At 45.3% G+C, this 27,280-nt stretch overlaps 1 protein-coding gene across 1 annotated transcript; it reads left to right on the forward strand.

Annotated features, from left to right (window-relative positions):
- The first annotated feature begins 873 nt into the window (after positions 1-873).
- Positions 874-20,652, forward strand: FASTKD2 (FAST kinase domains 2). Its single transcript, XM_065413597.1, has 12 exons — positions 874-913; positions 1,705-2,514; positions 3,745-3,848; positions 5,839-5,947; positions 8,213-8,336; positions 10,859-10,998; positions 11,862-12,034; positions 12,487-12,650; positions 15,232-15,453; positions 16,536-16,623; positions 19,769-19,883; positions 20,341-20,652. The coding sequence occupies exons 2-12, from the start codon at positions 1,813-1,815 to the stop codon at positions 20,458-20,460; spliced, it is 2,061 nt and encodes a 686-aa protein (XP_065269669.1). The 5' UTR covers positions 874-913; positions 1,705-1,812; the 3' UTR covers positions 20,461-20,652.
- Positions 20,653-27,280: the final 6,628 nt, after the last annotated feature.

A 27,280-nucleotide genomic window follows, 5' to 3' on the forward strand; every position in this document is an offset into this window, starting at 1 on the left:
GGATCCACCCCGGCTGTGCCATGGTGCTCCGGGCCCTGAGGTTTCTTTTAAGGAAGGCTATAAGCCTTGTGACCACAAAGGCGTACGTTTAGCTTTGTAAATGGCACATAGCCGAAGCAGTGGTGTCTGCCTGAGTCTGCAGGCAGCCTGAAACTGCACCTCTGAGATGTATGTGATCTGCCCTGTGGTCAACGGTTGAAACCTAAAGATAACTGCTTAAAGGGAACCATTGCCAACTCTCTTGCAGCTGCTTGTGTTAACAGAAACATGCAGTTAATGGGGCAGCTGGTTGCTGAGTTATGAAAGTTGGGGTTGGAGCCTCCCCCTAAATCTTAAAAGTCCCCTCTGCATGCATCTGCAAATGGAAAAGAGAGAAGTGCCACCCCAGCTACTTAAATGCTCAACTGCTATCTGTCTGCTAAAACCTCCAGGTTTTCCCCATACAACTTCTAATATGCAACTGTAGTTTCTGCACAATTTTTAGCATGTTGATAATTAAAAATTTGTCAGTAGTGTAAAATCAAAACTTAATAAAAAAGAAAAACAATTCTAATTGCTCTTAATCTTCATATTTAATTATAACAAATCTTTAATTTATATCTTGCTTGAAGTTGCTGCAGAACTGTTAGTCTTCCACAACAAAGGGCTACAACATGGACTCCTTTCTGCCCTAAAATACACAAAATTCTGCTTACAATTATACCTTCAGTTATATCTCATTAAAACATAATAGACTTAAGTGGATTGAAAAATAAAAAAATGTCCATTTCCCTTCAGAAATTCTGCAGGTCTGAAAGTAAAATCCCTGAAGATTTCTACTGCCTGTACTGAAATGTCTTCTACTTGTGGTGTGCTGTTCATGAGAGAAACGGAGTCCTGTCTAGTCCTAGTACATCAGATTGTTCCATGAATTGTGAGCTTTAATTTCTCTTCTTAACATTTGTAGTTATTATGCAAGTTATGACATCAGGCCCTGATCATACATTTCTTGAACACCCAAGACTCCCCATGAGTTAACTGGATCCATGACTTCTGTCTGCACCACAAAAATGGATGCAACCTTTGATAGAAGCCCTTGGGTTGTGCAAAGAAAGGTGCAGGAAGCCCTTAATAGTTAAATGTATGGTGTTATCTTTTACTTGGTCCTGTTTAGTCTCATAATATAGGTCTTCTATCTGTCTCAGACATTTCTAGAGGCGCCTATCTCTATGTTGTCTAACTGCTGAATTTGTTGCAAGTGTCAGAATTTTATCACTTCTGGTAAATCAGGAGTGCTGCATGGCTCCGGGAGGCTTGGGGAAAAGGAAATCAGGAAAGTGAAGGTACAGACTTTGGACTCGGTCCTGTAAGTGCACCCATGAGGACAGACCTCTGTGCCAGTGTGTGTGGAGACCCATTGAAATCAATTTACCAGTGTAGATGCAAGATCAGGGCTTAAGTCTGCCCAGTTTCTCTTCAAATCCTGTCCCTCTTCAATTGTACTGTGGAATTGCAACAGTTTTGTGACCATGAGACCCTGTGTAATTGTGGAATCAGAAGCAGAAGACGCTCATTAATTAATGACTGATTACAAATGAAAATGAACTGTTTCCAGAGCTGTCTGTTTCAGGTTCCCTCTGTAAAAGATGTGTTAGTAGATGTGGTATTTTAACCTTTAAACCAAAAGCTTGTTAATGATTTTATAATTTTCAATTGATTTCACAGATAATGCATTTTACCTGGTGTCCAAAGACCTGTTTCTGTGGGCTTGAATCTGATTAAGGCCCTGTCTTGTGAGCTGGCATTTGAAAGCTGTTTATAACAGTAGCAAAAATGAACAATAAAGTGGGTTATTTGATAAGGACAATCAGACATTTGCATGTATGTGGTTCTAAACTGGGTCCCAACTTTAGAACTACAATGAGGACATACACATTAGGGATCAGTAGACGTAAGAGTGCCATACAAAGTGTGAACCTGAGAAGATTCCTGTTAAATGTTCCTCCTCGGTGGCTTGAACCATCTCTCCGATTGCTGTCTCAGGGGGTGCCTGTTTATAGTAAAGGAGATGCCACTGTACAAGAACAGAATGCTACAAAGACTCTATTAGATGAACATGTGCAAAGTTCATCTAGTGCCTTGGACCCTCTAGAAGAAGATAGAAGTGTTGTTGAAGAGAATCTGGTAGTGAAGAGCGAAAGGAGTCAGTCACAGCAGTTCTTTGATGACCTTCAAAAATGCACATCTCCCTGTGATGTATTAGACCTAGTTTCAAAGTCTGCTATTTCTGAGAAGCATTGTAGTGCTTGTTTTAGTACTATGTGGGTGCTCACCAAAAAGCTGTCCGAAGACCAGAAGCATTATGAGAAGCAACTGATGGGCGAGCATCCTGCATTTATGCAGCTATGTCAGCGTCTGATGCAAGATTCTAGGAGCATGTGGTGTAATGACTTGGTATACAGTCTACATGCTGTGGTGAGGCTAGGGTTACCCCAGAACACTCAACTGGTTCAGACTTTGCTGAGGGTCTGTCAGGTAAGTATTGGAATCTTTTAAAGATTGGAATAAAATTCCAGCGCCAGTTCTTACTGGTTGTAGAGGCTATAGCCTCGGAGGGTCTCCACATGGAATGCCTGTGGTTTGAGTTCTGCCCATGCTTTATTTTCATTCACACACACACACACCCCATATAAAGAGAGAGGGCTGAAAGAATACTTGCGCTTCAGGCTGTGCCAAAACTCTAGATCTGTTTGAGGCTTAGAAAAACTCTTTTCTCCCTCCACCCTCCCTTCCCCCTCTCCTTTCTCCTCACATGATATGAAGCAGGTTTGAGAGTGAGCAGTCATGAGGAAAGGTATTTTTGATATTTTGATTTGAGGGCACAGGCCAGTGTCCTCCTTGACTCCCAGTTCCTTCACCTGCTGCTTCTGGGAGCTTTCTTTGGTCTACCCACTATTAGCTGTATTATGCTCCCCTTGTCTTGGGGATTTTTACAGGACCTTCCCTAGCTGCTGATGCAACTAGGGACTTCCTCTGAGCATTATATGACTATTTCATGCTGTGCTAGGTGAGGGTTTCTCCATTTCTGGACCTGCTGCTGCCCTGGGAGATTCTTTCTTGACTTTCTTCAGAGCCCCCCACCCACTGTGTGAAACTTTCTCCCTGTTTCTTCCCTTTCTGTTCCCTTAAACCAGTCTGTCCTCATCCTTACCTCCACCTCCCCCTAACTCTGCACCTAGCCAACCCATCCTACTTTGTAGAGTTGTATGTGTTTTAATAAAGCAGCATGCAACTTTCAGAGGGAAAGAGGGCACTGACTTATTACATGGAGGGGGAGGGTCCCCACCAAGCGTGCCCACGGTTGGGCCCCAGATGTGCTTGAACCTGCACATCAAAACGCTGTTAACTGTTTACAAAACACTTTAGAGAGGAAATCTTGAACATGACCAGTACGACATTCATCAGCTTGTATCCACACTATGTATAGTACATTACACAAGTTCTTCCTTTTGTCCTTAATGCAATTTTTCTTTTAGGCCTGATTTCTCATTTTCTCAGGGGAAATTGGGAGTTAACTCCACAGAAGTCAGTAGAATTATACCAGTGTGTAGGTCAAAGTAGAATCAGCCCCAGTGACTTGACCTTTCTCTTTGTGTGGGCAGGGGAGATGGGCGGGCTAAGATAGCTGGTAAAAATTGACCATTCCACCACTTAGTCTTAAGAATTTTCTAACATTCTAACATTGTGAAAATATATCTTTAATAGGAGCGCCTCAATGAATTTGATGACCGATGTCTCTCTGTTGTGGCAACCGCCTTGACAACCATGGGAAAAAGCAGAAATGTGGATGTTCTTCAAGCCGGATTACAGTGAGAACAATTACTTTTTTTTTTTTTTATGGTTTCCTTACTTACAAGTCTTGTCATGTGACCATTTATTTCTGTTGGAGGAAAATAAATATGGCATGAAAGGAGAGTGAGCATCTTTACTCTTTTGCCCAAAATACACTTCGATATTTTCTGGCTTACATTTTTAGCATTTGCTTGAAGATTATTTAATGATATATTGTATTAGAACATTTTAGTAATCCCTGCAGTGTTCTCATATGTAAAATATGGTAGAAATGTCCAAAGCAGGAAGACACTTGAACCTTTAAGTAACTTTACACGGTCTTAGACAATCAGGGACACTCTGTAGTGACCATGGCTGTAATTCTACACTGAACTCTGTGTGACAGCTCTGTGCAGAGTCCACCCCGAGAAGCTCATTGCAGGATTGGGCCCCAAGTCATTACCATCAGATAGTAGCTGAAATAAATAGCTCTCTTTGGCATCATTGTTGGCATTCTCAGCAGAAAGGGTGGAGATAGGTTAGAACACTGGACCATGGCACAGGAGACCTGGTCTCTGCCACAGGCCTGCTCGGTGACCTTGGGCAAGTCATTCCACCTCTCTGTACTTTAGTTTCCCCATTTGTAAAGTGAGGATAAAACTGCCCTCCTTTGTATAGTGCTTTGAGATCTATTAGTGAAAAGCCCTATGTTTCAGCTAGGTGGTATTCTTCTTGATTTCAATAGGAAAAGCCGTTGAGTTGGAATACCATTTTACCTTGTATTCTGCCTGTATTCAAATGTAGGGGTGGGAGAAGCATTACATCTATTCTTGTTTCAGAATAACTTGTTTATGGGTGGTGGTTTTGTACTCAGATTGTTGGTCTACAAAGCCCCATCTGCTCACCCCTTCAGAGATCTAGTGTTCCTGAGCTTCTAACGGAACATATTGGTGGATTTGTATTGTATGTATCAATTCAATTTCAGCTCCAGCTACAAAAGGATGGGCATGTTGGTTAAATAACAGCATATTCTGTTAGAAGTTCAGGTGCACAGTTCTGGAGGAAAGTAGATTATCCCTCTCTATTTTTCACTTAGAAGACTTTGGCTCCATCTTGATTAATCAAACTCCTACCTGTTCACAGGGAAATGTCAATCTCAGTGGATCAATTTCAGAGCCTTCCACTGCCATACAGACACTGGAATTTCCAAAACTAGTGCTCTGATATTTGATTAAAAAAAATACTGTTTTAAAGAGTTGGGGTTTTTGGGTCTCTTTAGTCATTTTGTTTCCTACTGAGCCAAAATGGCAACCACAGATACACCAGATCAGAGTCCTTCTCTATGTGATGCTTTGCCTTCTGCTATATCAAGATCCTGTTCTTCTCCTACAGACCATAGTATCACTTGTTCTCTTTTCCATCTGCTCCATTTTGCTGGGTCCTGTATGAGGCTCTCCTGAATTTCATGGGTCACTGGGGGCTTGTCTCCAGAGAGAAATTGCACTGGGATAAGTTACGTCAGTTTAGTTAAACTGATACCTCTATTTCCCTGCCATATGTTCACTCTGTTGCGCTTGCATTGGTGTATGTTGCACTGTTGCAGCACTGTGTCCACACAGCAGCATTCTGCATCAGTGTAAGCATGGTGCAGTATGGGTGGGCATTCCGGGGTCCTTTGCACTGCTTGGGCAGTGGAGTTTAGAAAGGTTGCCGGACAGATCATGGCACGTAGTGAGAAGTCCTCCTACTGATATCTCACGCCAGTGTAGTTACTTCAGTGTCAGGAGATGGCCACATTGCTATTAAGTCAATTTAACTATGTCAATGTAGAGCTGCGCCAGTTTAATTTAAAAGAAAAAGTGTGTGGGGAAGAGGAGTGAGGAGCTACACCAGTTTAACTCAGGAGTCATCCATGGGAGACAGATGTGTGCCTGCTCCTGCCAAAAATAAGCAGAGCTTTACTGGTGCAACTTGTGTGTATGTGTAGGCCAAGCCTCCTTAAACCAATTCCATTTTTCCCCTTATCAGGTTACTGGTGGAGCCGCGAATTCCAAAGATCACTAACATTTTTATGTTGCAAAGCATGATGAAATGCTTTGGGAACGATGCCCCACTCTCTCTCAAAAGGAAATTTGAGGTAAAAGATTAAAATCATTGGTGGGTCCTACTATTATTCCTGCATCGCTATTGCTCCTGTGTTGCTATTTATTAGTTGTTGATGGTAGCACCTGTTGTACGCTAGGCAGTTTCCAGACATTGAAAATGAATGGTAACTTCCCCAAGTTGCTCATCCTCCAGGGACAGGTAAGCAAGGAAATAGTGGTTTGAGAAAGGGGAAACAATATATTTTTTTTTATGACGATACATGTCAATTAAGTTTGCTGTAGCCTGCGCAACAGAGAGATGTCTGCAGGAGGGACTTAAATAAGTAGAGGGTGCGAAGGTCAAACCATGCATAGGGATAGAAAGCGTGGAGATGTTAATGTAAGAAATTGGTCGCATAAAAGATAAGATGCTATCTGTGAGCTTCATTGTAACAGGGCTTTCTATGTAATGAATCATGCTGTTGAGAGACAAGTAACTACATCTGCCCTAGTTCCAATAGAATGGGATTCTTAAAATGTTTTCTGAATCCAGTGAAAGGAGCTGGGGTTGATATAGTATTTTTAAACATTGTTTTGACATTTTTTTCTATTACTGATACATTTTTTCATTGCCCTTTATATGTCTTTGAGAATGTACTGGGTGAAACTATTTTAAGAGCTGGTGAAACTGAAATTAGTGGGCCTAATTTTTGCTGCTGGTTGGGTCAGTATAACCCTAACCATGCAAACAGTCACTCCTGACTTACTGTGCCTTAAGTGATATCAGAAGTGGGCCCACTAACTTTAGCTTCACCAGTTTTTTAAATCTTGTTTAATTTAGTGTACATCTGCCAAAGGTGTATCACAAAGGGCAATAGAAAATAGTGACAAGTATCAGAGGGGTAGCCGTGTTAGTCTGAATCTGTAAAAAGCAACAGAGGGTCCTGTGGCACCTTTAAGACTAACAGAAGTATTGGGAGCATAAGCTTTCGTGAGTAAGAACCTCACTTCTTCAGATGCAAGTAGTGGAAATCTCCAGAGGCAGGTATAAATCAGTATGGAGATAACGAGGTTAGTTCAATCAGGGAGGGTGAGGTGTTCTGCTAGCAGTTGAGGTGTGAACACCAAGGGAGGAGAAACTGCTTCTGTAGTTGGATAGCCATTCACAGTCTTTGTTTAATCCTGATCTGATGGTGTCAAATTTGCAAATGAACTGGAGCTCAGCAGTTTCTCTTTGGAGTCTGGTCCTGAAGTTTTTTTGCTGTAAGATGGCTACCTTTACATCTGCTATTGTGTGGCCACGGAGGTTGAAGTGTTCTCCTACAGGTTTTTGTATATTGCCATTCCTGATATCTCACTTGTGTCCATTTATCCTCTTGCGTAGTGACTGTCCAGTTTGGCCAATGTGCATAGCAGAGGGGCATTGCTGGCACATGATGGCATATATAACATTGGTGGACGTGCAGGTGAATGAGCTGGTGATGTTGTAGCTGATCTGGTTAGGTCCTGTGATGGTGTTGCTGGTGTAGATATGTGGGCAGAGTTGGCATCGAGGTTTGTTGCATGGGTTGGTTCCTGAGTTAGAGTTGTTATGGTGCGGTGCGTGGTTGCTGGTGAGAATATGCTTAAGGTTGGCGGGTTGTCTGTGAGCGAGGACTGGCCTGCCTCCCAAGGTCTGTGAAAGTGAGGGATCATTGTCCAGGATGGGTTGTAGATCACTGATGATGCGTTGGAGAGGTTTAAGCTGAGGACTGTAGGTGATGGCCAGTGGAGTTCTGTTGGTTTCTTTTTTGGGCCTGTCTTGTAGCAGGAGGCTTCTGGGTACACGTCTGGCTCTGTTGATTTGTTTCTTTATTTCCGTGAGTCATTTACTAAGGATTTAGAATAACTTAGAGTTCTTGCACATGGCAAAGACTAGATATCATCCTGACTCTGCAATATTGGTAAATATGCCATCCATGCTAAGTAGCAATCCACCATTCTTTCAAGTACTGGTAGGAAAACTATATACATAGTAACCAGGAATAAGTATTAAGTTCCTCTTGTATTGATTTTATTCAAGAAAGAAACGGGAGCACCTGAGAACTTTTTAAGGACAGCTCACACTAAACATTAGAATAGCTGTAGTTGTTTCTGTAAGAAAAGCGATTGGAAGGAGTTATTTTAAGCTCCTTCCAACCCTTTCTTCAGTGCGAATCTGGTGAGGTGACTGGATTGGAGTAGTTTTGATCTTTCCAACTCACTTCATGCTTCGGCAGAGATAATTTGGACTGCCAATGCCAAGAATGAAGAGTCTAATCAAATTGAATTCATTTTAGGATAGAGTTTTGAAACAGCTGGACCACTTGACTCCTCAGAATGCGCAACACATGTTTAGTGCTCTGGCTGCCATGAATCACTGCTCCCTCCTAATCCTGGATGCCTCAAGTAACAAAATCATTGGTGAGTTAAAGTGAATTTTTAAACTTCCCCTCTCCTTTACTCTGACTCTTCCTAATGAAAATGTCGTATTCCAATTTCCTTTTAAGCCCAGAAAACATGATTGTTTTGTAGTCTAACAATACAGATCCATCAGACAAAATACAGTACAAAAAATTTTGGAGGACTGATGGATGATCAAAGAAAGTAGTTCTTATGGTCTCTGCCCTCATTAATACCATGAAATGTCATCTCTGTGGATTATAATGGCACTCTTCATAGCTCTGAAGTTAAAATTCTGTTTTCTTTTCCCCAAATTCTATAAATAGAGAAAATGCTAACTAAAGGCCAGCAAGTAAAATTAGTGGTTTCAGATGTGCTTTTAAAACTGTTTCTGAACTGGAAATTTGCATCTCATAGTATGAATTGACAACTCTGTGTTTAGGGAGTAAGCAAAAGGGGACATGATTAAGTGGATTTCGTTATTGAGTTCTGCTTAATAAATGATGGCTCAGTCGAGCCCAAAGGAACTTAAAATGAAGGTTAATACTCTGACCTTTACTCAGACCTTTGCAATAAGTATTGTAGACATAATTGATCAATATGTATTAATATATACTCTTGCATCCAAAGCTATGGTAAAAGAACATTAATGTTGCAAAGTCAAGCCCTCAAAAGGTAGGAAATGTCAAAGTTCAGGTTGCATGTGCAGCCTTAATTTGGTCTCCTTGTGCATACACCTTATGATACAATCTTTAATTATATGGCAACAAACTATTTTCTCCCACGGGATCCCTGCTTCATTAATGTACAGGATGGATGGTATTCATAGTATGAAGCTATTGAATACTTTGTTGCATCCTTATTGTTTAGCGTACAGCCATAGGTCTTATTTACTACACGTGAGTCAAATCCTGCTCTGAAGACAGAATTATTAATTTCCTAATTTGCTTTTCTGTGGCATTTATCACTATAATATCTGAGTGCTTCACAAATATGGATTTATTTTCATAACACCGAAGAGTGAGGTGGTGGTATCTGCATTTTAAATATGCTGGACTGAAGCACACAGATATTAAGGTCAGAAGTGTCCACTAATTTTGAGTTCCCAATCTGAAATGCATTGGACCTGATTTTTTCAGAGCACTTAGCATTATTTGGCACTTTATATGTTTGAAGCACAGCTCCTCTTGATTTAACTTGCAGCTGTGAGTGCTCAGCAGTTCTGCAAATCAGATTCCAGGGTCTCAACCTGGGTACCCAGAGAATGAGGAACACATTGGGTTAAGTGATTTTCCCAGCATTACATAGGATCGAAGGATAGAAGACAAAGCTTGTCAAGGATAGAATCCAGGATAACATTCAAGTAGCCTTAACCATGAGACCATACTTCCTATTTCTGCAGTCATCTGTCTCATTCAATATACGCCTTCCAACTACTGCAACAAATGAAGCAGGGGCTAGACAACAGCCTCCTTCATTATGCAACCCTGATGATCCCCTGATCACGTCCATCCTGTGCACTGAGCGAGGCACAGGTCTTGTAGAAAAAATAGAATGTGATCATGAAATTACAGACTGTATCATAATGCATATGCACTAGGGGAACTGAATTAAGGTTACACAGGAAGCTTTAATTCTTGCATTTCCTAACTTTTGAGTGTTCGACTTTGCAGCCTTGCTACTTTTCTTTTAATACAAATTGTTTTGGGGTTTGTGTGTGCATGTGTATCCGTACGTATAATTTCCTAGGGTTTTAAAAGCAAACTTAAAAAAACCAAATTCCATCCTGTGGTATCATACTGATGCCCACATAAAGGTCATCAGCAGGACTGGAATGTTTAGACAAGTGGTTTTCAACCTGTGGTCTGCGCACAGGGGGTCCACAGACTGTCTAAGATTTCCAAAGGGAAATCTCCATTCAAAATTTTTTTTATAGGTCCACAAATGAAAAAAGATTGAAAACCACTGCTTTAGATCCAGCTCATACACCTCTGCCTCTACATATAAGGGAGTAACTTATAGCAATAATAGTTGGTGATCCTCAATATGGACCAGCACTAGAGGGGGATGAGACACATTGCTGTCTGCAAATAGCTGTGAAACCCATAGGCAGAGGAATGGTAAGACTCAGGATGTTTGGGTTCCATTCCAGGCTCTGGTGGGCACAGACTTTTCTGCCCATTCCTCTCCTCTCAAGCTTCGTCCCTTCTGCCCTGTCCCAGCCATGTCTCTTCCCCCACCCTCAGCTCCTTGTCCCTGTCTTGTTTTCCTCACCAAACCAGTCTGTCTCCACTCCTCAGGGTTCTCATCCTAGTTCCAGTCTCCTTGCCCAATTAGTCCCAACATCCCCCCTCTATGCTCCTAGTCAAAGTCCCAGTCTGTATCCCCAAACTTTTCATCCCGGTCTCCTTTGCCCAGCCAGTCCCAGTCTCTTCCATGGCTCCCCATCTGATTTTTCACAGCACACGCCGCTGGCTGCTGGTCCCAGTCGTATCCCACAATGCGCAGCTCACAGTCAGTTATTTTTTTTGTTCCTGTTACAGAGAATATCCATGGTACTCCATTTTGGCAGCTAATCCATGTTCTGAGATCATGCAGCATCCTCCGGTACCGCAATGTGGTTCTGTATTCAGCAATAGCAAACTACGTGACTTCCCACATCTACATGTGGGACATTAAACAGGTGAGGTAGTGACCACAAGTGACACCACTAGAACTGCCAGTACTCAGCTGTGCCCAGGCGCACACAAACACAATTTATAGAGTTGCTAGTTATGACTCAGTACTTCAGTTTGCATTCTGAAATGGGCTTAAAATTGGGCATAAATTCCAGTTTTGCTCTACATGTAGAGCAAGTACATAATGTTAAAAAATTCAAAGGGCATAAAAAAAATGCAGTTTTTCTCTGGTTTCTTTTCATGAACGTTTAATAGGAATAACTTGGTAGAAATTGGTCCATGGCTGGAAAATGTGTCAGTTTCAAACTTCTTTTTCTTGATGTATATCTTTGAAACAACACTGTGTATTTATACAGATTGGTGGAGGGGAAATCTTCAGTAAAACTGGTACATTGGCAGTCGTTGTTTTATTTGTGTTAGTGTAGCACCGACAAGCCCTCATAATGGACCTGAACCCTTCTGCTCAGCGCTGGACAAACACAGAACCAAAAGGCAGTCCCTGCCCCAAAGAGCTTGCAATCTAAGTGTAAGACAAGAAACAACAGAGGGATACAGACATACAGATGGTGGATCAGAGGGAAACAATGAGACAGTATTAGTTTAAATATTTTAATAAGTGTTTGGGAGTTCAACAGTCCATTGTTCTCCTATTGATTGCAGTATGGTAATAAATAATACAGTTAGTCATGCTCATAATAAAATATTACAATTTTCAAAAGTTTATTTTCATTTTTAAAAACCTCTCTGATGCTATAACACCAGACAATTAAGTAAATTTCCATATTGAGGCTCTTACTCTAGTTTTAATTTGTTGTTTTTTAGCCTTAAAAATGTTTTTCTTCATATACTTTTTTTTGGCGCGTTTTAGATTGTCCTGTTTTTGTCTGCCTTCGGGAAACTTCGCTTTCGACCTGTTGAGCTGATGGATATTTTGGCTGAGAAGGTGACAAGTCATCCTGAATCCCTGAACCTGAAGGATATTCTAAGTGTTCTCTGGGTGTATTCGCTTCTCAACCATGTTCCCAAATGCCAAAATCAGGAGTAGGTTCTGGCTTAGAAAGCCTTGTATTAAATTACATAGTTGTTATGTGGGTGTCTGAACAGGCACCCGAAAGAGTACCTGCTACTGATCTTGGATTCCAGTTGTGAAATAATTCTCACTTGGTCCTGTTTTACTAATCTGTGAGGTAAACTTGCTATACCTGTCACTATTATAAAAAAAAAAAGGCAGATATACATTTTTTCCAAACAGTAAAGCAATGTAATAGAGAATGGGTGCCCATCACTTAAGTGATAGACTGATAAAAGTGGTGAACAGGTTGTAGCTAGTGGGAAGCTTAGATGCTGGACTTGGGTTCTGGTTATCCAAGTAAATTGGAATGTCTGTCTGGGGTTTTATTTCAAAAGTATGGATTTATATTTTATAGAGATTTTTAGGAAAGTCTGAGTTTATTTATAAATTGGTATGTAAAGATGTCATTTTTCTTTTGAAGGTTCCTGGAGTCTCTCAACGATGCCTTGAATAAGTACCTCACCAGGATTTCTAATGTGGATCTGCTGAAGGCAGTGTATTCATTTTGCATTTTAGGGTATTTGCCCCAGCCTGCACTTAGTCAGCTCCTGCAAGAGGACAAACTCAACGAGTTACTAAAATCAGGTCAGGCATTAATGTATTCATGTGTGTTATGCCATTGAATTCACAGTGGTGTGTAGAGAAGAGTAGTAGTAGCTTCAACACAATCACTCCTTAGGGCAGGGGTCTCAAACTCAAATGACCACGAGGGCCACATGCGGATTAGTACATTGGCATTTACTGACACCTCCCCCCCGCTGCCCTCGGCCCCGCCCCCACTCCATCCCTTCCATGAGGCCCCGCCCCTGCCCCGCCTCTTCCCACCCCTTCCCCGCCCCCATTCCAACCCCTTCCCCAAAATCCCCACCCCAACTCCGGGGGTGCAGGAGGGGTGTGGGGTGTGGCGGGGGCTCAGGTCAGGGGGAGTTGGGGTGAGGGGTGCAGCAGGGGGGCAGGGTGCAGCAGGGGACTCAGGGCAGGAGGTTTGGGTGTAGGGTGTGGCGGGGGGCTCAGGGCAGGGGGTCGGGGTGCAGGGTGCAGCAGGGGACTCGGTGCAGGGTGCGGCAGGGGGTTGGGGTGCAGGAGGGGTGCAGGGTGCGGCAGGGGGTTGGGGTGCAGGAGGGGTGCAGGGTGCGGCAGGGGGTTGGGGTGCAGGGTGCGGCAGGGGGCTCGGGTGCAGGAGGGGTGCAGGGTGCGGCGGGGGCTCAGGGCAGGGGGTTTGGCTGCAGGAGGAGTTCGGGGGGCGGGCTCCGGCCTGACGCACACCGGGGGCAGGGCAGGCTCCCTGCCTGCCCTGCCCCCGCGCCGCTCCGCTCTGGGAAGCGGCCGGAACCTGGGGAAGGAGGGGCACAGGGGGGTGTGTGTTGCTGTTGCTTCAGGCACCGCCCCCAGCAGCTCCCATTGGCGGTTCCCCATTCTGCCCCCGGTGTGTGTCTGGCCGGAGCCGCTCTAGGTAAACGCTGGGGGAGGGCCGGGGGGGCTGCGAGGAGCTCGCAGGCCACAGAAAATAACCCCGTGGGCCGCATGTTTGAGACCCCTGCTTTAGGGTGTGGTTGCATTGAAGCTCACAAGCTAAGTGGGGCAGACGGGTTAATATTGGATATGAAATAAAAAACTGAGTTCTGCAAGTTGTTGTTGTTACTTGTTAGTGATTCAGGAGACTCTTTCCTCAGACTCAGCACTGAACCAATGCCCTCATCATGGCGTTGGGGTGTATTGCGCTGTTGGAGGTACCATTTTCAGATAAGACACTTCAGTAATGAGGAAAGTGTTTTCTAGGTAACTGTAAGATTTGTTGTAGAAAGTCAGATGTGAACAAATTGTGGATTCTTCTGGGACACGCATTCAAGATTTTCCAAGAACATTTAAAAAAAATAACCAAAGTGATGTATGTTTTTCAGCTAAATCAAAGTTTAGCTCAAAATACAACTCGTGGTTAGAAGTTGCTTGACTGTTTTGCTTTAGGATGAAGGACCCTAACTGAAATGGTTCAAGGTAGTCGTTCAGCTTCGTGTTATAATTCTCTACAGCTAATCGCTTAGTTTGGCACTGAGTCAGGGTGTAAGTGTATTTGTTGCTTGCAGATTCTGTATACTCTGGGACGTTCTGTTAGTCCCTACACTTCAACAAAACAGTCTGTCTACTTGGAACCTGAATAGTTCAGTACAACTGAGTGAATAATTCACTCTTCCATTCACTGGCTGAATCAAAGGGGGGGGAAATCAGTTTATTTTTAACTGAAATTGATATATTTATATTTATATTTATTTATTTATTTATTGGCTTTTCCCACTGAAATGAAAAAATTCCATTCAGATAAAATGAAATGTTTGCAGTTGTTTTGAAAAAACATTTCCACAATTTTTTTCCCCCCAAACTATTTGCTGAATTTTATCCAAACTTGCAAATAGTTTCACTCACTCCAAAACCTGCATTTTATCAGAGAATTTGCCATTCAGCTGAAGAATTTTGCTCAGCTCTATAGTTTGGTACTGTTAAAGCATGCTCTCAAAGTGACATCCAAAATGTGATTTAACTTCTTGTGTTTTATCAATATCCATTAAAGTATTTTTTTATTTTTTTTTATTTTTATTTTTTTTAAGAACAGCCTCCATGTGTGCATAAATGTCTTTCACTTATTAGTAACCCTGCTGTAACAGGGTAACGTGTGTAGCTGTGCACAATAGAGGGGGGAAAGTGAGTAAATGAATAGATTTCAGACTTTCAAGAGTGGATGGTCCAGTGGTTAGGGTGGTAACCTAGAGCCTGGGAGCCCTGGGGTTCAACTCTCTGCTCTGTCACAAACTTTGTCGGTGACCTTGGATAAGTCTCTGAGCCTCTTTGTGCCTCAGTTCTCCATCTGTACAATGGGAATAATAGCATTGCTCTCTCTCACCAGGAGATTGATTCTACAGTAATGTGTGTCTTGTAAATTGCTTAGATAGCTGTATAGAACAAGAAGATTTTAACAATGTCTTGATGGCATCTTTTCAAGAAACAATTAGTTTTATTATGCCTAATCTGGAATTAATCTACTGCTCAGCAAAGCTGAAATCTCTTCATACTGCAAATAGTAGCCAGTGAAATTGTGGATTTCATGAGATAAAATGATACAATATAAATATAATGAGTCCACTATAATGCTACATTTCTATCCTTTCTTCAGATGGCCTCAACAAGGAGCAGAATGAAATGATGCTGCACTGTGTGAACATGTGTCTGGAACTTGATAGTCCTTCATTCACCAAACCAGCAACTGTGTTTATAAAGAAACCCTCCACACCTTTGGTTTCTGATCTCCCTGAGGTTCGGATGGCTCTGCTGAAACTTCTGGGAGATGAGCGTATGTTTCAGCAAAACATCCAACGGCCACATGATTACAACATTGGTATGGGACCAGTTCATTGTCATGTGCCTTTGAATATTGATTTATAGTGATAGAGAAATGGACTGGCAACTATTACCTATAATATAAGGGGTTTAAAATATAAATTTCTGGTGATAAGGTCTATTTGGCAACTATGCCTTTATGGTTGTATTTTCTATGACATTCACGTTAGAATAGTTGGATAGTTGACTAAAATATTGTTACTGCTCTGGTTTGTAAAATTGCATTGGGCTTTTTGTGGTTAAAATCTGGCTTTTGATGCAACTAATCCTACATAAACCCAAATAGGCCATAACTATATTAAACAACACTGACCTTTTAATGCTAACATACTTTTTTTAATCTTGGATTAAAGAAACAATATAAGATGGCAAAATATGAAACTTCAAGGTGATTGTTTTAGCTGTGGAGCAGTTTTCCTTTTTCTTTGATTTAAACAACAGGAGATGACCTTCATTGAGAGACCATTTATAAATTTAGTAAAGTTCCATGGTGTATGGTTTCTTTTGTATGCAGGGTTTATACTTCTATGATTATATCATTTGCAAGCTACTTTCATTACCTGTGTCAAGTATCAGAGGGGTAGCCGTGTTAGTCTGGATCTGTAAAAAGCAACAGAGTCCTGTGGGTATTCACCCACGAAAGCTTATGCTCCAATACATCTGTTAGTCTATAAGGTGCCACAGGACACTCTGTTGCTTTTTTCATTACCTGATTCACTTATGATACTTCTGGTATTTTTATTCCTAAATTTATCAAACCCAGTGATAAAAGGACAAGGGAATATGTATGCATCTGTCTGAGGTTTCATAGCAACCTGGTCAGAATTTTTTTTTCTTTAAATCCTGAATTGATACACCTACGCGTACAGTATCTATGATTTGCGATAACGAGCACCTTTTCTGACTGTGTCAAAGCGCCAGCTGAATATATTTGTTGCTCTCGAAGGAACTGCAATATATTGTGCAAACTGTCTCACAAATGCAATAATTATAGCTGTTTCTTTTCTATTGACTCCATGAAATATATTGGAATGGTCAAAGCCTCTTGTGCCATTTAATATTTGACTGTTTTGCTTTCAGATTTTGAAATCAAAATGGATGCAGACAGAAAAAAAGTGCTTCCAGTAACTGAAGTAGATGATCCTGCTGATGCTCCAGATGTTCAAAGGTACCTTTATTTGGTTACAAGTTTTCTTTACCAGGCTATATTCTATGTGAGGCTCTTCCTGTTGCCTCTTTGGCTCATTGATCTGCAGAGCAAGTAATTCACATTCTCTGTGCTCTCACAGGAGCATAAGAATTGTCATTCTGGATCAGACCAGTGTGACGGGTTGGATCACAGAAACCCCCTTGGGAGCTGCCACCTAATGTACCAAGACTACCTCTGCTCCCGTTTTCCCTGCCAGCTCAGGACTCCAGCACCCTGTCTTGCTGAGCCGGACACTCCCGTCTGCTCCAACACAGACCCAGGGTCTGAATTACTTGCCCCAAAGCTGAAGGTTTACCTGAAAACAGCTCACAGAAGTGTGCTTGTCTTTAGCACTCAGATGCCCAACTCCCAATGGGGTCTAAACCCAAATAAATCCGTTTTACCCTGTATAAAGCTTATACAGGGTAAACTCATAAATTGTTTGCCTTCTATAACACTGATAGAGATGCTGCACAGTTGTTTGTTCCCCCAGGTATTCATACATACTCTGAGTTAATTAATAAGTAAAAAGTGATTTTATTAAATACAGAAAGTAGGATTTAAGTGATTCCAAGTAGTAACAGACAGAACAAAGTAAGTCACCAAGCAAAATAAAATAAAATGGCAAATCTATGTCTAATCAAACTGAATACAGATAATCTCACCCTCAGAGATGCTTTAGCAAGTTTTTTCTCAGACTGGACACCTTCCAGGGTTAGGCACAATTCTTTCCCCTGGTACAGCTCTTCTTCCAGCTCAGGTGGTAGGTAGGAGATTCTTAATGATGGCTCTTCTTTTCCCTTTGTTCTGTTCCACCCCTTTATATATCTTCTGCATAAGGCGTGAACCCTTTGTCCCTCTGGGTTTCCACTCCCCCTCACTGGAAAAGCACCAGGTTAAAGATGGATTCCAGTTCAGGTGACATGATCACATGTCACTGCAAGACTTCATTGCCCAGTTGCCAGCACACACACATACATAGGAAGACTCACAGGTAAAACACAGCCATCTGCAGACAATGGTCCTGGTTAATGGGAGTCATCAAGATTCCAAACCACCATTAATGGCCCACACTTTGCATAATTACAATAGGCCCTCAGAGTTATTTTATATTTCTAGTTTTAGATACAAGAGTGGTACATTTATACAAATAGGATGATCACACTCAGTAGATTATAAGCTTTGTAATGATACCTTACAAGAGACCTTTTGCATGAAGCAAATTCCAGTTACATTATATTCACTTATTATCATGTTTTTATAAAACCATATAGACTGCACAACGTCACACAGGGCCTAGTCCAGTATCTTGCCTCCAACAGGGGCCAGCCCTGGATGCTTCAGAGGCAGGTGCAAGAAACTCCACAGTGGGTAGATGTGGGATAATCTGCCCTCATAAAGGTCTCCTAGGTTATAAGGCCAGAAGGGGCGGATCACTTTGATCATCTAGTCTATGACCTGTGTTAGGCAGGATGTCAGAACTTCCCTGAATTAACTCCTGTTTGAACTAGAGCATCTCTCTTAGAAAAACAGCCAGTCTTGGTTTAAAAATTGCCAGTGATGGAGAATCCACCATGACTTTTGGTAAATTGTTCCAACGGTTAATTACCCTCACTGTTAAAACATTACACGTTATTTCCAGTCTGAATTTGTCTAGCTTCAACTTCCAGCCATTGGATCTTGTTATACCTTTGTCCGCTAGATTGAAGAGCTCCCTCCCTCCCCCTTTATCAAATTTCTGTTCCCCATATGTAGGTACTTATAGCCTGTGATCAAGTCACCCCTTAACCCTCTCTATGTTAAACTGAGCAGATTGAAGTCTTTGAATCTGTTGCTATAAGATGTGTTTTCCAATCCTTTAATCATTCCCGTGTCTCTGAACCCTCTCCAATATATCAACATTTTAAAATTGTGGACACTGAAACAGGGCCTCCTCCCCTAATAATTAGAGTTTAGCATAAATCCTGAAACATGAGATTTTGATTCTCTTCCAAAAAATTTTTTGCATTAACTACAACTGCGAATATTCTTGTTGTCTATATAAATGTTGAATCCCTCTGTGACACTTACTAAAGTTGACCTCAACGGGATCCTGTGGCAATGAGTTCCAGTCTAATTATGCATTGAGTGAAAAACTATATCTCTATTCCGTGTTAGAATGGAGAGAGCAATTCAACTCTATGCTAAGGAATGTTTGTTTTTTAGTAAATGAAGTATATATAAATCCATTGACCCAATTTGTGAACCGTGTTACAAACTAGGAAACCTAAATCATGACTTTGAGACCACAATGATACTGCAGATTTTGGATCTCTAACAATAACGTATCCCTTGTTGAGACACCACTTAAGTCGTATTTTGAGGGCTTAGGTGGGATCTAAGTGATGCATGGCCTTGCACAGATGAATTTCTGTCTGTCTATTGGGGGGGAAAAGGGAACTGGTTACTCTGTGCCAATGCTGCTTGTCAGGCTACCAAGTCATTGAACTTTTCTGAACCTTCCAGGCAGGTTAGGGATTTGCACAGCAGATAATGGAAGAAAGAAGGAAATAAATGTTACATGCGTAAGAACATAGGAACTGCCATACTGGGTCAGACCAATGGTCCATCTATCCCAGTATCCTGTCTTCCAACAGTAGCCAATGCCAGATGCTTCATAGGGAATGAACAGAACAGGGCAATTATTGAGTGATCCACCCGTCATCCAGCATCCGGCAGTCAGAAGTTTCAGGACACCCAGAGCATGGGATTGCATCCCTGATGCAATCCCATATTTTGGATGCTTCTATTTCACATAATGCACCATTCTGAGCTTCTCCAGAAGTTGCAGAATGATTTGAGGCCTAAGAGTTCAATCTTTGCCGTAAGAACTGCATGGGCAGCCCTCGGCACCTAGATAAAACACATTGCAGGAGAGAGGGATTTAAGTTGCTTAAGTCCGGAGAAGCAAAAGAATGATTACATTAGAAATGTACAAAAATATTAGCAATAAACAAACACAGCAGTGCTATTCCTTAATATTAAAGGCATTTTCTGAACAGTTAACTGTGAAGAATATTTAAACTGCACCAACATAATGCTGTTTGCCAGCTCCCTAAGAAATTATTACTGTTTTTGGCTTTAGAGTGGCTGTTCTCTGTGCTTCTCCGTCTGCTTTCTGTTTTGGCACAAGACACCCCCAAGGCAAGCTGGCAATGAAGATGAGACATCTGAAAGCACTCGGCTATCATGTGATACTGGTAAGAAGTCTAAATGCAAGTCTCATCAATATGGTGACATGTATGACGTGTATGATAGGTGAAGAACAGAGTACTGGGAGTGGTGAGCTTAACCTAAATTGACACTGCTGGAAAAACTCCTTGATCAGTGATGGTATTCTATGGTGTTGGGCAAAGGGACTCCACTATGGTAAACTATGTCCAGGTGGAGTTTGATCCTTTCTTTGTCATGAACTACACCATAATTCTCCAAAAGCTAAAACTGAGTTATTGAATTCAGTTCCTCAGAACCTTGCATGAATTTGATCAGATATTGACTCATTCACCTGTTTTCACGTGGAATTGCTGATCTGAACCGATCACTTTCTGGAATGCATCGGTTTCCCTTTACTAAGTGCCTTGGTTCACAAGACAATGTGAGTTTGTTATTTAGCAGCAGAACTAATGCACCCTTTCCTTTCCTCTCCTCTCCACTAAGGTCCACTACCAGGAGTTTAAAAAACTGAAGGAAGAAGAAGCAATTGAGTGTTTGAAGGGAGAAATCTATTCAGCAGATACTTTTCCTGTTTCTGATGTGAATTTGCAGGATAATATTTAAAATGGACTGGGAACTTCAGATCTCCTGCTTTTTTCCCATCGCAGACATTCACAAGAAGAGGGAAGCGGTTTCATATATTCCTGAAAAATGCCTCAAGACATTGTACCTTGTAGAAAGTTTGTAAATTCAACTATATCTACTGAAGGAGTTCTTTGGCAATAGAAGCAGTTATTTGCTAAGGCTCCTTAAACAATAATTGACTGCATTTAAAAAAAAAAAAAAGTTGAAAATATCTCAATTTTTTTTTTTTTTTTTTTTAATTACATATAGGCTACTCCAGTGGGCTAAACTTCTCATGTGTTCTTGAACTGGGGAAGTGTAACAATCTTTCAGAGCAGTTGGGACTATGACTGCTCTCACTGTTCCACTCTCACTACATGAGTCAATCCATCATTAGCTTTCAGTAAGAACTCCAGCCAGAAAAGCAGTAAATCATTAGATATTGACTGGAGTGGAAAATCGAAAGTCCCAAATCTCTGGACAAGTTTGTAACTCAAAAAATAATTTTCTCGTCTCGTTTTCAGAAGTCTGGGAAAGCAAATGATTCTTTATTCTCCATGCTTCTTCAGTCTCAAGCCTTTCCCTCTGTTTTAAAGCGCTCTGAGACTCATAGATGTAAGGTCCTGTCCCTCGTATAAATTGCCTTGTGATGTCAGCTCGTGATTCAGTATTAGCTCTTCCAAGACTACTTACTGCTGTTGCACAATACTTAGTTTGATTCATCACATGATGAAATGACTGCCTAGGAAGGAGTACTGTGGAAAGGGATCTGGGGGTCATAGTGGACCACAAGCTGTTGCAAAAAAAGCAAATATCCTTCTGGGATGTATTAGCAGGAGTGTTGTAAGCAAGACACTCTACTCTGCTCTGATTAGGCCTCAACTGGAGTATTGTGTCCAGTTCTGGGCGCCACATTTTAGGAAGGATGTGGACAAATTGGAGAGAGTCCAGAAAAGAGCAACAGAAATGATTTAAAGGTCTAGAAAACACGATCTATGAGGGAAGATTGAAAAAATTGGGTTTGTTTAATCTGGAAAAGAGAAGACTGGGAGGGGACATAACAGTTTTCAAGTGTGTAAAAGGTTGTTGCAAGGAGGAAGAAGAAAAATTTTTTTTCTTAACCTCTGAGGATAGGACAAGAAGCAATAGGCTTAAATTGCAGCCAGGGAGGTTTAGGTTGGTGTAACGGGGTTGGGACTCACCACCTGGCGCCTCCTACTGGTTGCCTCAGGGAATTAGCTCTGTCCAGTGGAGCGCCCCCTCCTGGTGATGTCCCGTCCGTCGTCTCTCCCTCAGTAGCAGGGTAGCATGGCCCAACGACCAGAGTCCATATAACTCCCCTCAGCGGGGTAGTGCGGCCCAATGGCCAGAGTCCATATAACTCCCCTCAGTAGCGGGGTAGTGCAGCCCAATGGCCAGAGTCCATATATAACTCCCCTCAGTAGCGGGGTAGCATGGCCCAACGGCCAGAGGCGTAGGGGGGCCCGGGCCCTCCCTTTCCACCGGGTCCCGACCCAGGGCTCTCCTAATGGCGGGGTTCCCCTTGCCATTGGCTCGGCGGGGATCCGGCCGCCGCACGCCGAACATCAGTGTTGCTCTAACGTGGCTCGTCCCTAAAGTTTCCCTGGGTCACTTCCTACCCCCAATGTCGCGGTCTCCTCTGGAGACGTGGGTTCCGGTCCGTTCCCCTCTGGCGGGTTCTCCATCTGAGATGCAGGGTTCGGGCTGGCTAGGCTGGCTCCTGGAGCCTGGAACGTGGGCTGTTCCTCCTCGGGAGCTGGCTGTGTGCGTCCTTCTCCTCCGGTGGTCAGCCCCAACTGAGCAGCTTTGCAGGCTTTTATACCTAGCCTCCAGTTGGAGCATGCCCAGCAGGGCTTCCGGGGCGGGGCTTTCTCTGCCAGGAAGGAAGCATTAACCCCTGCTGCGCCAGTGCGGGGCTGCTCTGCCCCGTCACATATCCCCCCCTTTAAAACCATGGCTGGGGCCAGCGGTCCCTGGGGCCCTTCTTCCCCCTCCCCTTCCCCGAGGCGGGAAAAGAAGTCCGCATTCCCATGGGCCTTCCCCGGCCGGTGTGACACTTGGAAGGAGTAGGGTTGGAGGGACAGGTACCACCGCATGATCCGTGCATTCGTTTCCTTCATACTATTGATCCATCTGAGGGGTGCGTGATCCATCACCAGGGAGAAAGTGTTCCCTAACAGGTGCATCAATTGCCCATTTAACTGCCAGGGCCTCCCGCTCTACGGTGGAATACCGGGTCTCAGGGAAACAGCTTACGACTTAAGTCTAAGATGGGGTGCTCTTCTCCCTCCTCCTCTTGGGACAACACGGCTCCCAGCCCTACCTCAGAGGCGTCGGTCTGGAGAATAAAGGGCTTCGCGAAATCTGGCTGTCTCAGTACCGGCTCCCGGGTTAAGTGGTTGCACAGGGCACCAAAAGCTTCTTCACAGGCTGTTGACCACTGGACCTTCTTGGGCTGGGAGCTTCTCATCAGGTCTGTGAGGGGGGCCGCGAGTGTGGCAAAGTTGGGCACAAACCGTCGGTAGTATCCGGCTAGCCCTAGGAACTGCCAAACTTGTATTTTCGTTGTAGGCGTGGGGTAGCGCTTCAAGGCCTCAACTTTGTCCACCAACGGGCGGAGTCTTCCCCGACCCACTGTGTAGCCTAGATATGTTACTTCCCGTTGGCCCCAGTGGCATTTGGCCGGGTTTGCGGTGAGGCCGGCCTTACCCAGGGCACGCAGCATGTCAGTGAGGTGATGGAGACGTTCCTCCCAACTAGAACTGTAGACGACGATGTCGTCGATGTATGCTGCGGCGTACAACCCGTGGGGACTCAGCACCTGATTCATAAGTCACTGGAAGGTGGCTGTGGCCCCGTGTAACCCGAAAGGCATCATCGTAAATTGGAAGAGGCCGAAGGGTGTGGGAAAAGCTGTCTTTTCTTTAGAGGTGGGTGTCAGAGGGATCTGCCAATATCCCTTGGTCAGGTCCAGGGTAGAGATGAATTCAGCCTTCCCCAATCGTTCCAGCAACTCGTCCACCTGTGGCATGGGGTAGGCATCAAAACGGGAGATCGCGTTTACCTTGTGAAAGTCTATGCAGAATCAGACTGTCCCATCGGGTTTGGGGACAAGGACTATAGGGCTCCGCCATTCGCTTCTTGATTCTTCTACGACTCCCAGTGCCAATATCATCTCAAGCTCTTTTTTCACTGTTTCCCACAGCTTCCTAGGAAGGGACCGGTGGTTCTCCCTCACCTTGTTGCCAGGGAGGGTGGCGATGTGGTGGCTGGTCAACGTGGTCTTTCCTGGCTGTGTTGATAGGACTGCGGGGAAGGCGGCTACCAACTGGTGTAACTGCTCCTGCTGTATGGGGTTGAGCTCTGGGCTTATTGCTGCCGTCCCTGGTTCCTCCGGTTCCCCCGTCAAAGGCCCCAACTCGGGTTCGGGAGGGTACGGAGCGATCATCATACCCTCCCGGTCTCTCCAGGCCTTGAGGAGGTTCACATGGTATACCTTCGTCTCTCCTTCGCCTCGACAACAGGACCTCATAGTCAATGGGCCCTATTCGCTTAGTTACCTCGAAGGGGCCTTGCCACTTCGCTAGTAGCTTGGAGTCGGAGGAAGGTAATAACAGGAGGACTCGGTCCCCAGGCTCAAAGCTTCTCATCCTGGCCCCTTTATTGTATTGAGCTTCTTGATTGCATTGGGCCCTCTCCACGTTCTCACATGCCAAGGTGCCTAACTCGCAGAGCCGTTCTCGGAGATGGAGGATGTATTGGATGGATCCTCGGACCTGGGTCTCTTGTTCTTCCCATGTTTCTTTCAAGAGGTCTAAGATCCCCCGGGGTCTCCGCCCATAGAGGAGTTCAAATGGGGAGAAGCCTGTTGACGCCTGTGGTACCTCTCTTATGGCAAAGAGGAGCGCAGGCAGTAGCTTATCCCAGTGTCGGGGGTCATCTTCCACAAACTTCCTCAACATGGATTTCAGGGTTCCATTGAACCCCTTGACTAACCCGTCCGTCTGTGGGTGATAAACTGAGGTCTTCAGTGCGCGAATGTTTAACAGCCAGCACAATTCTGCCATCAGCCTAGAGGTTACGTTGGTCCCCTGGTCCGTCAACATCTCTCGGGGCAGCCCGACCCGGGCAAAGATATGCAGGAGCTCATTGGCGATGATGGGCGCTGTGGCGGCCCGGAGGGGCCCGGCCTCTGGGTATCTTGTGGCATAGTCAACCACCACCAGGATATATTTATGTCCGGAGCTGCTCCTGTCCAAGGGCCCCACCAAGTCCAGGCCAATCCGCTCGAATGGTGTTCCGACCACCGGCAGAGGCACGAGGGGCACTTTCAGGACCCCTTTCGGGCCGGCCTTCTGGCACTCGGGGCATGAGGCGCAGTAGTCCCGTACTTCCTGATGGATGCCCAGCCAGAAGAACCTCTGGGCCACCCGTTGTAGGGTCTTCTCCCTCCCCAGATGTCCCGCCCAGGGTACGGAGTGGGCCAAGTGGAGCAGGTCCCACCGGAACCGCCGTGGGACCAACAGCTGGCGTAGTTCTTCCTGCCTTTGGGGTTCCTGGACCACCCGATAGAGTAGGTCATTATGGATCTTGAAGCGGGGTCCTTGCTGCGGGCGTCCGGGTGGGTCTTCTTCCCCAGAGGCGCCCGTCGCCTGCTCCCAGGCCCGACCGAGGGTGGTGTCCCCCCTTTGCTCTTCTAGAAAATCGGTGTTGATCTCCAGCCATCTCTGGCCCTCCTCTGTCCGGGTTTCAGTGTGGGGTCGGCCCTCTTCGTCTACCCCACGATTCCCCGAAGGGCCCTCTAGGGGGTTGTCCGGTGGGGTCTGGCCTAAGAGTCCTGTTTTTTTGGCTCGGCTACCTCTTGTCTTCGCCGGTAGGACACTCCACTCTTGTAGGGGTGTGGCAAAGCCCGGCCAGTCGCGTCCAGTACCACCGGGTAAGCTAATTTTGGGGCCACCCCCACTAGGCACCGCCCTCCCTGTCGTGCTGTCTCGAGCTGTACCCAGACGGTGGGGTAGGGTTTCACGTCACCATGGATACACTGCAGGTGTATGGGGGCCCCCATGGGCCCGGTGGGTTCTACCAGCCCTGCCCGGATGATGGTCTCGCTACATCCGGAGTCTACCAATGCCATGGTGGGTGTACCATCCACTTTCACTGGTACAAGAATCTTGCCCGGTCCCCACCTCCGGGCCCACTGCCCCGCGGTCCAAACCTGCCCGTAATTACAGTCCATATATGGGCAGTCCCTCTGGAAATGCCCTATCTATCCACACTCATAACACCTCTCCCTCTTACTTCCTTCGGGTGGGGCATTCTGGGGCACGCTGCCTCCCCGGCGAATCACCTAGGGTTTGCGTGAGATTCCCCCCTGGAGGCCCCCTCGTGATACGGGGTGGTGTGGTTGCTGAGGGCTGGGGACGGACACAGGGTTTCCCCACGTCCCCCTTGCGGGGTCCCAGTGCTGGGGCTGCGTTCAGTTCACCCTGTGTCCCTCCTTTGGAGGCAGTCTTCGGTTCTCCCTCGGCAGCCAGGTAATCCTCCATCAGGGAGGTTGCTTCTGCGAGGGTCTTCGGGCGGTGCCGTTGCACCCATTCCCTCCGTCCAGTAGGGAGAATCTGCTGGAACTGCTCCAAAGCCACCGTCTCGGCTACTTGGACACTCATCTGGTATTCTGGCTCGAGCCATCTCCAGCAGAGGTCGCGAATGCGCTGTGCCACAACTCGAGGCCTATCCCCTGGTGCGTATCTCTCTCGTTGGAGCCGCTGGCGGTAAATCTCAGGGCTAATCCCAGTTTGATCCAAAATGGCCACCTTGACTTTGGAATAATCCAGCGCCTCCTGCAGGTTGAGGTTGCGATATGCAGCCTGTGCTGGCCTGTCAAGTAGGGGGCTAGAATAGTGGCCCAATGCGCGCTGGGCCACTGGACGGCGGTTGCCACCCGCTCAAATGTTACCAGAAAGGCCTCGGGATCATCCCCCGGCCCCATCTTTGTTAGGCATACTGGCAATCCTCCGAGACCATCACCCGCACTGCTGCCGGCTGTGCCTACGGGCGGGCCCGGTGCATGCCCTAGCAGCGTAGCCATCTGCTGAAACAGTCGTTCCTGGTTGGCGGTTTGTTGGGCGTTCAGCTCCCGGATCAGCTGTTGCTGCTGTTCCTGTTGCTGCGCCGCTTGCAGCTGTTGTTCGGCTGCCAGCTGTTGGAGCAGCTGGGCTTGCTGCTGCTGCTGTTGCACCGTCTGCTGCTGTTGGTTCTCCAGGAGCCATTTCAGAAGTTTTTCCAGTTCCATCGTGGGTCTCTGGGTCCTTACTTCAGGCCCTGATCACTGCCCACATTCTCCACCAGTATAACGAGGTTGGGACTCACCACCTGGCGCCTCCTACTGGTTGTCTCGGGGAATTAGCTCTGTCCAGTGGAGCGCCCCCTCCTGGTGGTGTCCCGTCCGTCGTCTCTCCCTCAGTAGCAGGGTAGCATGGCCCAACGGCCAGAGTCCATATATAACTCCCCTCAGTAGCGGGGTAGCATGGCCCAACGGCCAGAGGCGTAGGGGGACCCGGGCCCTCCCTCTCCACCGGGTCCCGACCCAGGGCTCTCCTAATGGCGGGGTTCCCCTTGCCATTGGCTCGGCGGGGATCCGGCCACCGCACGCCGAACATCAGTGTTGCTCTAACGTGGCTCGTCCCTAAAGTTCCCCTGGGTCACTTCCTACCCCCAATGTCGCGGTCTCCTCTGGAGACGTGGGTTCCAGTCCGTTCCCCTCTGGCGGGTTCTCCATCTGAGATGCAGGGTTCGGGCC

This window comes from Emys orbicularis, chromosome 11 (assembly GCF_028017835.1).
Source record: "Emys orbicularis isolate rEmyOrb1 chromosome 11, rEmyOrb1.hap1, whole genome shotgun sequence".
Lineage (NCBI taxonomy): Eukaryota > Metazoa > Chordata > Testudines > Emydidae > Emys > Emys orbicularis.

What these genes read in the sequence shown, in the direction of transcription:
- FASTKD2 (XM_065413597.1), top strand. Translation starts at nt 1,813, where the DNA reads ATGAACAATAAAGTGGGTTATTTGATAAGGACAATCAGACATTTGCAT. An exon ending in CTCAAGTAACAAAATCATTG is followed by an intron (nt 8,337 to 10,858) that starts GTGAGTTAAAGT and finishes TTCCTGTTACAG; the next exon opens with AGAATATCCATGGTACTCCA. An exon ending in GCCACATGATTACAACATTG is followed by an intron (nt 15,454 to 16,535) that starts GTATGGGACCAG and finishes TTTTGCTTTCAG; the next exon opens with ATTTTGAAATCAAAATGGAT.